This window comes from Telopea speciosissima, chromosome 4 (assembly GCF_018873765.1).
Source record: "Telopea speciosissima isolate NSW1024214 ecotype Mountain lineage chromosome 4, Tspe_v1, whole genome shotgun sequence".
Taxonomy (NCBI): domain Eukaryota; kingdom Viridiplantae; phylum Streptophyta; class Magnoliopsida; order Proteales; family Proteaceae; genus Telopea; species Telopea speciosissima.
This window is the reverse complement of record NC_057919.1, coordinates 34,935,213-34,949,435: the sequence shown is the minus strand read 5'-3', so window position 1 is coordinate 34,949,435 and position 14,223 is coordinate 34,935,213. Positions and strand designations below refer to the sequence as shown.

Below are 14,223 nucleotides of genomic sequence, written 5' to 3'. Positions count from 1 at the left end.
TGTATCTTTCAAGTTTCTTCTAGGAATGGTGTGAGTATCACATCAATAATTCTTATTTATGTAGCTATTTAACAAATAATCCTGTACCCATATGACTACTAGGAAGATACGAAAATTTTTTGCGTTCATTTTAAATAAAAAGAAGATGCAAAGAATAAAAATCAAAACGATGGTTACATAATTGTCAACGCTTTTCAATCCCAAATTTGTAAAATAAAGAAGAAAAATAAAAAAAAATCTTCTATAAACGATGGTTCTAGCTGTCCTTGAAACTAAGGGTGTCAATTGGTGTGGCTTTGGTTATTCGGTTTGGTTGCGGTGCGATTTAAATTTTGATAAGGTGAAATCAAAATTGAACCGGATAGGAATCAACTAAAATCAAAGTCGTTTTGCATACGGTCTAGTTTTATTGGTTTCTATTCATTAGTAATGAAAAAAAAACTTGCTTTTCATTATCCAACTCGCAACCGGTTTACATGCGGTCTGTGTAGTGTCGCTTCTAGGAAACAGTAATGAAGACAATCTTGGTTTTCAAAGTCTTTATATTCCCGTGTTTCCCCCCATTCTCTCTTAGTCTCCCTCACTCATCATATTTTCCATACCTATGTGGTATTTAAAAAAAAAAAAATGAAACTTCTCATCTTCACCCATCCTTTTGCTTTCCTATTCTTTGTTTTTCCATTTTTTTTTCTTCTCCAAATGATAAACAAACTATTTCTTCTATTAACAAGTAGGGTTTTGTTAATTTATTTTAACATCATCCATCATTTTCAATTTGTACTTGAACAAATATAATATATAGTTAACCCAAGACATTTTACTTATTTTATGCTTCTAAGTATGTTGCAATATTTGTTGTTTATTAAATTAATCATTATGTTATTAATTACTCCAATTGATGTATGGGATAGTATTCGAGTAAGAGGTACCAGTTTCTATTCACTTTAGACCGTAGTTTTGCGGTGCAAATCAAAACCAAACCGGGAAGAGAACTTATAAAATTAAAACTGGATCATTTTTCTACGGTGCTGTTCGTTTCGATTGTAAACGGTCGATTTTGATTCCGATATTTGGTTCCGGTTCCATTTGAGATCCTTACTTAAAACCAATCTAAGGCCCCAAAGCCAGCCCCAACTTTGTTTCTTGGTTAATTTGGCTAATTCATCTGATAGACCATTTAAAAATCTTGGGATCCATGTAATAAACTAGGTACATTGACATCAGAAATAACTATCCATGCTTGTTTGTCTAATGAGACGAGTCATTGACCACTGGTTTAATGCCTTTTATCCTTTCACTATCATTCTATTCCTATTTGCCACCTATTTTGACTGAAATTTTTTTTTTCAAGGAAGGTGAATAATGACTGAATTTGTTGATGCTTGCAGGTGGTATTCAAGTATAATCCTCTATATATAAAAGGTTGGATTTAGAGATTCTGATATCTCTAAATATATTAAGTATACACTTTCTAATGGTGAAATCAACTTATCTTTCCTTGTTCTTCTTCTTACTCTCTTCCAGCTTCTTAAACAAGTATGTGGTTGCTCAAAATGGAAGTATCAATTCAAATACATCCTTGTTTCATGTTGGAGTTGTTCTTGACTTAAAATCAAAAATGGGAGAGATCGCTGAGAGCTGCATCTCTATGGCTTTATCTGATTTTTATGAAATTCATGCAAATTATACAACAAGAATTATGCTCCACGCCATGGATTCTGAACAAAATGTTGTGGTTTCAGCATCCTCAGGTACTTTACCGATCTAATTATCTACTTTCTTTGCTGTTTCTGGCTTTTATTTTAATATGTTAGCAATTTAGTTTCGTTCTCTTATTGTTTTTTATTGAATTTCAGATTTGTCCAAAATAAAAACAAAAATTATATTTCGGAAGAAGGTTGGAGATATAAAATAAATTGGATCTCACTCTCCCTTTTTCGGATCTAGAATATATAATATCTGGAGCTAAGGGTGTCAATCGGTTCGGTTTTGGTTCAGTTCCAGAGAGTGTTGTAGTGATCTAAAACTGAACAGCGAGCCCAATTGGGTCTGAAATTTGATACTCAACCGAACCTTCTCGGTTTTGGTTCTTATTTGGTTCCGAAATTCAGTTCTATTAGGTTCTTACACGGTTCGGTTCCAATTCCTCTACTCAGTCCATATACTATAATATACATACTATATAATATTATAGTATAGTATAATAGTATTATAAAATCTAACACTAACATTAGTAATATATTTTATACCATACTAGTATTATAATGTATTAATATACTATAATATATTAAAATAACATACTATAATATACTACTATCCAAATTCTGTTTGGTTATAGAATTCGGAATCCAATATTCAAATCTAACGGAATTTTATTTGGTTCGGTTTGGCTGGTCTGGTTTCCGTTTCGGTTTCATTTTTTGGTTCCGGTTCTAATTTGACACCCTTATCTGGAGCCTAAGTCAGTTAAATTAAGGAGGAGAAAAAAAGCAAGTGTGAAGTCACCGCCATTAGAGCCTCGCTTGAGAGGGAATCGGTGGTTGTCACTAAGTCCATTTTGGAGTCTAGACTTAGTACCGCACTATGAGTAATTCGTGGAGCATGTCTCGCCTCAGTGTTGTGCTGTTCAAGTTCGATAGTTGGTCTTTCCTAAGTGGGGTGACAAATATGGTATCGGGCTCCTCTATGGCACAAGGGTGCACCGCACATCTTGTGGCGCAGCACCACAGCTCGCCACGTGGATGAATTCCCTTTTGGTCGGTCTGGATCAAGATTGAAATCCAGATTTCAAAATCCTGAAATCCTGTACATCGCATGTGCACCACCCTCAGCTTTCCCAGCTCGATCCAGACTGTCCAAAGGGGAGCTTGTTTGCGCGGAGAGTTGTGGTGCCACGCCACAAGATGTGCAGCATACTCTTGCGCCGTAGAGGAGCCCAATCCAACCAATGTGTCATATAGTCAATTATGTGCTACTCGGCAAGAGGAGAGGAGGTTATTGGGCATCTGGGATCTCCACAAGGGATCTCTATAATCTATACAATGCCACCAGGTTATAGGGTTTTTGGTTGTTGGGACTGTTTTGTTGCAAGGAAAATAGTCATTTAATTTAAGTATTGTTGGCTCATACTGTTGTGGTTAGAATTGACGTGAAACTGATACCAAATCAAGTTCAAGACTTTCAAAAACTCCATGTTCGGCATCGTACTCATCCTAGTACTCGTCGAAAATTGGAGGTTTACTCAAATCAACCTGAACAAAGATTCGCTCATCAACAAAGATTCATTCGTCTGCAACATCATTCGTCGTCTGAATGTGATCTCTAGTATTGATGTCCACCATGGGAGCTGTACAATCACCTCTATGCCTGGGTGCCATCACAGCTTCTCGCTCTCCTCCAAAGCTCTGATGCCAAACAATGCACCCCTGGTTGGAAGATACGGATCGGGAGAATCAAGAAGACACTTCAAGGGTTTAACGTGACTCTTCAAGGAGACAGAAAGATATGCAACTCTTCAAAGAAGCAACGTAACTTTCCAAAGTTATAGGGTAGAACACTACAAGGTTCCAAAATATTCAATGGAGTAATATTTCATTAATCCAATCTTCACTACTGAATGAGCATCGCTCTTACATATTTAAAGATAAACACAAAATCTAATTTCAAGCCCTAATTGCATTCTATCCTACGGCTACGATTAAATTAGAAATTAAATTATAAAATAAAGGAAAATTAAATCCTAATCTAAGCTAAACTCTTAACAATTAAGAAATACTAAAATTAATAAAACTCAATCTAAGGAAGGAAGGCTGTTGAAGAAATCGGATAAGGCATGCTCCTTCATGAGTTCGTCCAAGGGAGAGTAGGCTCTCTCATCAAAACCATCTCTCTCTCCTCAAAATCGTCCAAGGCTATCCATGTGGCATTAGTGGTGGCTAGGTTATTTCCTTGTGAAATTCATCCAAGCATGGTCTTGTGTATTTCATTCCTAAATTATAGGAGAAGTAAAGTCATTTCCCTAGGTTGGATTCCAACTTCTTGTTCCACGAGTTATCCTATTTCTAGAATTAGGTTTCCAAAATAGTAGCAATTATTCTCCTCCTCAAAAATAGGAAATTGTAATCCTTATAGGAATCAGTTGGAGATCTTTTTGAAGTTAAATCCACATGGCAAGGGGTGAATCGCCTTTGATGATATACTCGGTTTGGCATGTAGGTCTAGGCCTGCATCACAACATGATGAGAAATATAATTTAATATATATAGTAAAAATCTCATATATATATATATATATATATATATATATATCTTGTTGCAACCAAGGTTGGTTCCAACAAGATTGTAACATTACTTTCTTATCTCTTGTCTTATTCCTTAAAGTTATCTTATTCACGTGTGAAAAGGATTTTCAAAATAAGTTGAAAAATGACTTATCATTATGTCATTTTCAAATGCTATCATTGTCCATGTGAAATGATAAGATTACCCAACAACAAGATATATATATACATACTAATTAATTGGCTCCAGATCATTTACTATTCATTCATTTGCTACATTTTCCAAATGCAGCTTTATACTTGATGAAAGATGTAAAGGTGCAAGCCATCATTGGGCCACAAGAGTCAACTCAAGCTTCATTTGTGATCGAACTCGGAGAAAATGCCCAAGTGCCAATTGTTTCTTTTTCAGCAACAAGTCCTTCTCTTTCTCCCCTTAAAAGTCCTTATTTTATAAGAACAGCTATTGATGACTCAACTCAAGTTAAAGCTGTTGTTTCCATTATTCAAGCCTTTGAATGGAAGGAAGTAGTTTTGATATATGAAGATACCAACTATGGAAATGAAGTTATACCCTATTTCATTGATGCCTTCCAAAAGATTGATGTTCTTGTGCCATATAAGAGTACCATTCCTCTGGATGCAACTGATGATCAAATATTAAAAGAACTTCATAACTTGACAACCATGCCAACTAGGGTTTTCATTGTCCACATGTCTTCTTCTATTGGATCTCGGCTTTTTATGAATGCAAACAATGCAGGAATGATAAGCCAAGGTTATGCTTGGATTGTCACTGATGGGTTATCAAGATTAATGGCTTCCATGAATTCCAGTGTTATTGATTCAATGGAAGGTGTATTGGGTGTAAGACCATACATACCAAAGTCCAAAAAGCTTGAAGAATTTAAAGTCAGATGGAAAAGAAATTTCTACTCAAACAATTCATATGGTGAAATATCTGAGCCAAGTCTATATGGTATATGGGCATATGATACAGTTTGGGCACTAGCCATGGCAGTTGAGGGAGTTAAAACCATGGATCCTCAGTTTCTGAGTAGTAACACTACCAATAATTTAAGCGATCTTTCATGCCTTGGATACTCAACAATTGGCCCACAACTTCTCCAGACTATCTTGAGCACTAGATTTAAAGGCCTAAGTGGTGATTTCCATTTGGTTAATGGAGAGTTGGAATCTTCAGCTTTCCAAATATTTAATGTGATTGGGGAAGGGGAGAGAGTGGTTGGACATTGGACCCCAATGGGAGGGATTTCAAGACAGTTAAACACAACAAATAACTTAACAGATTCAGGTTTTCTGAGTAGCCTCAAAGCTATTGTATGGCCAGGAGACTCAACAACCAAGCCAAAGGGTTGGGTTATGCCAACAAATAGTCAAGAGAGGTTAAAAGTTTTGGTGCCAGTTAAGACTGGCTTTAGTCAATTTGTGAGCATGGAAAGAGACAATATCACCAATGAGATGATTGATATCACAGGGTTCTGCATAGAAGTATTCAGCAATATAACAAGTAGACTACCCTTTGGTCTCCCCTATGAGTTTCTACCTTACCCTATCAATGGAACTGTTCTTGAGAGCTATGATGACCTAATTTATCAAATTTATCTTAATGTGAGTGAAGTAGAATTATAATTTATTTTCTATTATGTTCATGAAAGGCATTAATTAACATATATTTTTCAATCAAAATGAATACTAATTTGTTTCTCTTGTGATTGAACAAACAGAACTTCGACGCAGCAGTAGGGGATGTATCGATTTTGTTTAATCGATCTAATTATGTAGATTTCACATTGCCTTATACAGACTCTGGAGTGACCATGGTTGTGGCAATGCAAGATAATTTGGAGAAAGAGTTGTGGTTGTTCTTAAAGCCTTTAAGCCTAGAACTTTGGTTGGTGACTTTAGGAGGTTTTGTCTGCATAGGGGTCGTGGTTTGGATTCTTGAACATAAAATAAATCCCGAGTTTGGTGACTCACGTAGACAACAAATTCAATCAAGCATTTGGTTCTCCTTCTTAACACTTGTATTTGCCCAACGTAAGTTTATACATCTTCTATCCCTTTTTTTTTTTTTTTTTTTTTTGGGTAAATTACACGTCACCCCTTAGTTTTCAAACGAAACTCAAATCACCCCTTGGTTTATGAAAATACTCATCCGTCCCCCCTCTATAGTAACGGTGTTAGTCTGCTGTTAGTTATTTGTGTGAAATGACTATTTTACCATTGTACTAAAACATTAGAATTAAATTTACAATACTACCTTCAAAGTCAATGTTTGGATGCCAAGGGTAGTGTAGGGATTTAAATTTATTTAACTGGCTGACATCATCATTTAACAGCATAAAATTAATGTTAGGGACTAATATGTCATATTGGGGTCTAATACAAGGGATGATTTGAGTAATTTACCCTTTTTTTTTGTTTTTAGATAAGTAATATCGCTTTATTGAAAAGAAGAAAAACTATACCCAGAGTAAAACAAAGGCAACAGAAAGAAACTCTTCACAGCACAAGAGAACACACTAACTCGCAAGCAACCAAAGAATTGAGTATCAACATAACAAAGAAGTGTTTCTATTAATGGTTGCAGGAGAGAAGATTGAGAGCAACTTAACAAGGTTGGTGTTGTTCACATGGGTGTTTTTTGTGTTAATCTTAACACAGAGTTACACTGCTAGCCTCTCATCAACTTTGACAGTACGGCAGTTGCAGCCAACAATTACAGATGTTAATGTCCTAAAGAGTAATGGATATTATGTGGGATACCAAGATGGGTCGTTCGTGGGAGAGTTCCTGACAAACTATTTGCAGTTTGATCCGTCTAAACTCAAGAGTTATGGTTCTCCAGAGGAATATCATTATGCTTTATCTAATGGGTCTGGTAATGGGGGAGTTGCTGCAATTTTTGATGAAATTCCTTATATTCAAGTCTTCCTCAATATGTATTGTAATCAATACACCATGGTCGGACACATCTACTCTTCTGAAGGATTTGGCTTTGTAAGTCTTTCTCTCTCTCTCTCTTTTGATAGAGCTAGTTGCCCATGTAGAATACCTTGCATTAGATTTTGTTTTTGTTTTTGTTTTTTTTTTTTTTTTTCATGAAAGTATTGTGGGTTCTTATTTCCTATTTTTTTTCAGGTATTCCCTAAAGGCTCTCCTTTAGTCTCTTATATGTCAAGGGCAATCTTAAATCTTACTGATGATGGAACATTAGACACAATTAAGCAAGGGTGGCTAGAAAATCAAACAAATTGCAATAATGCAGACGCTACATCCATTTCAACCAACCAGCTCACCTTGCAAAGCTTCGGAGGTCTCCTGTCCATAATTGCAGTTGTTTCATTCGTTGCACTGCTAATACACTTTTTCCCGTTGGGGTATGGCAAGTATCAGGCTACATTTAAGATTTTCAGTAATATCATAAATGGTCTCAAGGTCATGCCCCAGGCAACTGAAGGTGGATCCATGGAACATCAACATAAGGATGCTGAGCATATGGAAGAAGCCACTGTTGAAGAAAAAGAATGAATACTGTAATTTTCAGTTTGTTCTGAGGGAGCTTAACAGAATGGCTGATTCCCTGGCAAGGAGGGCCCTGTCCGTAACGTGTAGGACAGTTTGGCCTTTATCCAATCCATGGATCCAAGATCAATGTTTGATTTCCATACCCGAAAAAAAAAAACAAAAATGATTAACTTTTGAATGCAGGGATTCAAGCTGCAGGACTCTCAAGTCTTTTTTTTTAGTAAAGAAAAAAAAGATCTATTCATGTCAAACATAATAAATGCAATCATTACAAAGGGCAATGTCCTTCCATGTCCAACATTATAACTATAGGAATCATTACCAAAAAAAAAAAAAAAACATTATAACTATAGGAATAATGTGTCCAAATTATTTCTTTACCATTCATATATATTTCTTTTTTTTTTTTCCAAAAGATCAGCAAAGGAATATATTAACCAATAAAGATGTACAAAATTAATGTCCAGGCATTCCCAAATAGATAACAAAAACAAAATAGACTTGATACTCCACCAACGACATTGCCATCAACAAGCACATGACTAAGAACTTTTGGCTTGGGGATCCACCTTTGACATTGCCATCAACGGATACCTCAAGAAAAAATGAAACTAGAAAATACTAACTTTGAAGATCATTTGACAACAAAACGAAACCTTGGTCTGCCCTGAGCATCCCAAGATACTTCATCATGGGCAAAGAGAAAATAAGTAGGCCAAGAAAGAAATACAAGATATACCGCACCCTTCTTGGCAATGAGATCAGCAACTGCATTCCATTCCCTATAGTAATGAGATATTTTCCATGTAATTGTTGAGAGGAAATGCTTGAAGGACAAACATTACTTCTGAAACATCAAAGGGATTGTTCAATTTTTGACACATATTACCACCGTACTAGAATCACCTTCAATCCAAAGATGGGTGATTCCCTTCTTTTTGCCAGCTGTAGACCAAGAAATAGAGCTGCAAGTTCCGCATTGAAATTGGAATATACTAAAAAAAATTGAGAAACTACCCACTGGATCTCCATATGAATTTCTCAAGATTCCACCTGCACTGGCATTACCTGAATTACCTAACGAGCATCTATCAATATTTAATTTATACCATCCCGTGTCAGGCTTACTCCACGTTACTTCAATAATTTTCACTGGGGATAGAATGAAAGACCGCCCCTAGATGCCTTGATATAACAAGACCCTCCATAGATTTGACATGGTTAAGCATTAAAGGAGCTGCTTCCCATGATTAGACTCAATAGCCTGGACTTCCTTTCATATCTCTCCTTTAGTTTTGTTCATATCAGATGTGTAGTGGGATAAGAATTAAACCTGAAAGCCATATACAATTCAGCAGTACCACCATAGCCGTCCTTTTCTACCACATTAGAAAATTGTTAAGAGGATATGGATTCTGTAGCGCCCCCAAATCCGGGTAAGATATGGGTGCAAGCCCTCACGGGACACCGTTAAATAAGCGTGAAAGTTTCCTTTCTTTTTCATTTTCTCTCCTTTTGTAAAAAAAAAAAGGTCTACATGTCCCCTGTAACCATGCACTTACTTTAACATCCATGACCTGTAAATCACATTTTAATAATGATAGCCATCCATAACCTGTAGATATGTATCAATTTTAATCATCCATCCATCCAATGCATTCTAAAATTGAAATCCATGAAATTTTAGAAATATAAATGTCCAGAACCATCTACTATCAACATTTGTCAATGGCAATTAACAAACCGTTCCACATGATCTTCCCAAAATAACTATTCAACATATCTGTCAACCCAACTACTCAGCATCATCCACCTATGGAATTCTAACAATCTGTATTTGTTAATTCCATCAACATATTTGTTCATCTAATTACGTAAAAAATATATATATCTAACTATATACATAAAAGAATCTCTTGAGACTATATCTCCAAATCTCGTACTGGGAAGGGTGGACAACTTCCCCTCTGGTTTTCTGAATGCAGTTGGCACACTGGCACTCCACGTGTGTGTGCCATTTAAAAACATAATAGCTATGGGATGAGCAGCTAACTCAATGAGAACGAAAACAGGTCATATCCTGCTCATGAATATAAACTCATGCTACTACTGTAAAACTCATATTGTAACAAAAAGCTATAAATCTGATATATTACCAATGACCGTAAAAGTAACTGACATGCTTGAAACTAGTAAACAATGAAACCATCGTTTATCTACTATTTCTTATTTCTTGGATTAATGTGTTTATCACTCAATTATTTTCTTATTCTAAGTTGATTTTTGCTAAAGGTCAGCAAAGTGTGTATTAAAATAAGAGAAAAATACAAGTTCCTTTGGGTCCCCTAGTTGGGGACTCCAGAGATACAAAACCAACAAATGACTCTAGGCCATTCAAAAAGGAAAGCTATTTGTAGGGCATCCCTAACTTCCCACCTTCGGCATTGCCATCAATAGGAAATACAGGGAGTACTCCTACACTAGCACAAACTATCTAAGGCAGCCGTTCAACAGAATCGGAATCGACTCCTCTCTTGCACGTCCCATTCAATCTCATAGTGGGCAAAAAGTGGGGCTTCATCCCATTGTTGGGTGGTGTGAGTTGATGCACTTCTTTTAGCAATAACATCTGCAACGGTGTTGGCCTCTCTATAGGTATGGGAGATTTCCCATCTGATGCCTTGGAGGTAGTTTGCCGCACCAGGCCAAGCTTGCTTGAATTTCCAAGGAAAGTTCCCATTTTTAACCGCTGTCACAATTACTTCTGCATCACTTTCAATCCACAAGCGTTCGATGCTTTTTTCCCTTGCCATCTCTGCACACCTATAAAAAAGGCTGAAAATTCTACTAAGTGATTTGTGGTAATTCCCAAGTACTGAGCAAAGCTGCCAATAGTCTGTCCCTGGGAATTTCTGTAAATTCCAACGGCACTTGAGTGGCCCGGATTCCCCATCGAACATCCATCAATGTTGAGCTTCACCCAATTGACGTCCGACTTCCTCCACTGAACCTCAATGATTCTATTTGCCTGAGTGTGTGGGAAACTTGAGCCTATCTGATGCGCGATCAGCAGGTCCTGTACAGATTTAATGGAGCATTTCATAAACGTAGAAGCATCTCTAAGATCAGCTTTGATGAGTTGTTGGATGGCCTTTGACGTTTTCCCCTGCCCCTCAAAACGCCTCCTATTTCTCTCATTCCAGATTTTCTTATTCTAAGTTACTTGAAGCTGTCATTCTATTATTCTCTTTCTGTGACTTACTGTGTCTGTCAATCTGTTATTTTTATAGTATAACTTACTTTATTTATCATTCTCTTTTTCTCTTTCTGTGGTTTACTTCTCTGGTTGTACGTCAACCTCTGTCATTCTCTTATTCTCTTATTCTCTTTCTTTGGCTTACTTTATTTGGTTATCTCTATGAATCTCTTACTTTAGCTTACTTTATATTCTTATACTTTGCTGTAGGGATCTCATAAATAATGAAAACAATATCTATCTTTCTTTTTCTGTGACTTGTAAATTACTGTGTCTGGTTGTTTTGTCAACCATACATCTGTCATTCTTTTTTTTTTTTTTTAATAACATTACCATACTATACTTGACCTCACAGGATTACCCATCTAAATGGGATTGTCTGGTCTTAGTTTATTGCTTTACCTTCTTTTCTTTTCGTTCTTGACCACACAGGATCTTCCATCTCAATGGGGTTGCCTGATCTTAGTACCATTTTAATATTTTCTTTCTGTTTTTATTCTTGACCTCACAGTATTTCCATCTCAATGGAGTTGCCTGGTTATGGTTCCTACCTCACAGGAGCTTCCATACCAATGGGGGTGCCTGGTCTTGGTATCTTGCTTTACTTTACCACACAGGATCTTCCATCAATGGAGTTGCCCAGTCTTGGTATCTTGCTTTGCTTTACCTCACAGGGTCTTACATCAATGGAATTGCCTAGTCATGGTATCTCGCTTTCCTTTACCTCACAGGGTCTTCCATCTCAATGGGGTTGCCTGGTGTTGGTATCTTGTTTTGCTTCACTCTATTTGTCTCACATGGTCTTCCACTAACTTGGGGTTGTCTGGTCTTGAGTATCTCACATGGTATTCCGTATAGCGGGGGTGCCTGGTCTTGACCTTTCTTTCCTTTTCTTGTTTCACAAGGTCTTCCACTAACTTGGGGTTGCTTGGTCTTGAGTATCTCATAGGGTCTTCCGCATAGCAGGGGTGCCTAGTCTTGACAATCTCACAGTAGTCCACGGTTTCTCCCCTTGGTGTGCACTAGGTTCAGATCTCCATCCAATGTTATACCTACATAGACTGAAACAAAACAACAGGGTAGGCTTAATACTCTACCTTCAGCATAGCCATTTCCAGAGCACAGAAGTTACTACAATCTCTGAACGAAAACCCTAAAATAAAAGTTATTGCAACATTTGAATGAAATATTTTTTTTCTTAAGTAGTTTGTTTGTGTTAGCTAGTTAGTCTCTTCAGCTAATGGCATTGCTGAAGGTGGGAGAGTCTAATCTTGCTAGGTTGTTGGAGTGTTTAGGCTATCCTTGTAATTTTTTTTGGGAAAAAGTTCTCTGTCCGGGAGTGTGGCCTAAGCCAGCACTCCCTTGAGTCTATCTCTCTCCTTTCCATGTGAAAAGACACCTCTGCCCCCTTGTTTTAAGGAGGAGAGAGATAGATACATGGGAGTGCTGGCGTAGGCCACACTCTCGTACAGAAAACTGCTTCCCTTTTTTTTTTTTTTTTTCATTTTTTTCTTACTTTAATATAAATGATCTTTTAGCAAACAAAAAATGTTAGAATCCATAGAATAGCTTTTTCAACAAAACCATTTTCTGCTTGCCAGAATTAGGAAGCTCTTCCTGTATAGCCCAATTATTTGTCTCATAGCATATTACGATGGATGTAAAGTTTTGGACAGTGATTGCCCCATGGTCAGTGCTCACATGTTTAATTTAGCTGAGTTGACCACATGGAGAAGAAAGCTTTGTAAATTCATTAAAATGTTCTGAAATTTATTTTTGGGCAAAAGTTTCGTGCACGATCGTGACTCCTCTCGCAATAGGGGTTGAAATGACCAAATGTCCCCCCTATTTGACAAATCGTAACCGTCCCTTTTATGTGGTCATGCATGAAAACCGTCTCCCCCCCCCCCTCCTTTTTATCGAATTAAACACTTGAAAAATTATAAGATAATACTAATTGGGGAGGGGGACATGACTGAATTTGGCTTGAAATTTATCGTTCCCACTTCATAGCATATCCTATCTATCCGACAGTCAGAATTTCCAATCTAGTCTTCTGTATGGTGTAACCATCATGGGAAGGCGGCGGAGGAAATGTATCTTGCAAGTTTCTTCTAGGAATGGTGTAAGTATCACATCAATAATTCTTATTTATGTAGCTATTTAACAAATAATCCTGTAGCCATATGACTAATTAATTAAAAGGAAGACACGAAAATTTTCTGGGTTCATTTTAAATAAAAAGAAGATGCAAAGAAATAACAATCAAAACGATGGTCACATAATTGTCAACTCTTTTCAATCCCAATTTTTTAAACAAAAGAAGAAAAATAAAAAAAAAATCTTCTCTAAATGATGGTTCTAGCTATCCTTGAAACTAAGGGTATCAATTGGTCCAGTTCTGGTTATTCGGTTTGGTTGCAGTGCGGTTTACATTTTGATAAAGTGAAATCAAGATAGAACCAGATAGGAATCAGCTAAAATCAGAATCATTTTGCATAAGGTCCAGTTTTATCGGTTTCTATTCATTAGTAATGAAGAAAAAAAAAAACACTTGCTTTTCATTATCCAACTCGCAACCGGTTTACATGTGGCTTATGTAGTGTCGCTTTTAGGAAACAGTAATGAAGACAACATTTGTTTTCAAAGTCTTTATATTCCCGTGTTTCTCCCTATTCTCTCTCAGTCTCCCTCACTCATCATATTTTCCATGCCTATGTGATATTTAAAAAAGTAAGAAACTTCTCATCTTCACCATCCTTTTCCTTTCCTATTCTTTGTTTTTTCAAATTTTTTTTCTTCTCCACATGATAATAAAAAAAAAAACTATTTCTTCGATTAACAAGTAGGGTTTTATTAATCCATTTTAACATCATCCATCATTTTCAATTCGTACTTGCACAAATATAATATATAGTTAACCCAAGATATTTTACTTAATTTATGCTTCTAGTATGTTGCAATATTTGGTGTTTATTAAATTAATCATTATGTTATTAATTATTCCAATTGATGTATGGGATAGTATTCGAGTAAGAGGTACCAGTTTCTATTTAGTTTAGAACCGCGGTGTTGTTGGTGAAGCCTGATTTGGTCCAGAAAGTGCGGTTGAGACCTTCGGAGGGCCATTTCGGCC

The 14,223-nt window shown here is 36.5% G+C and overlaps 1 protein-coding gene across 1 annotated transcript; it reads left to right on the top strand.

Annotated features, from left to right (window-relative positions):
- Window positions 1–1,362: 1,362 nt before the first annotated feature.
- On the top strand, window positions 1,363–7,834 carry LOC122659246 (glutamate receptor 2.8-like). The gene is made up of 6 exons (XM_043854377.1): window positions 1,363–1,388; window positions 1,525–1,751; window positions 4,572–5,911; window positions 6,028–6,340; window positions 6,894–7,303; window positions 7,445–7,834. The coding sequence occupies exons 1-6, from the start codon at window positions 1,363–1,365 to the stop codon at window positions 7,832–7,834; spliced, it is 2,706 nt and encodes a 901-aa protein (XP_043710312.1).
- The last annotated feature ends 6,389 nt before the right edge of the window (window positions 7,835–14,223 follow it).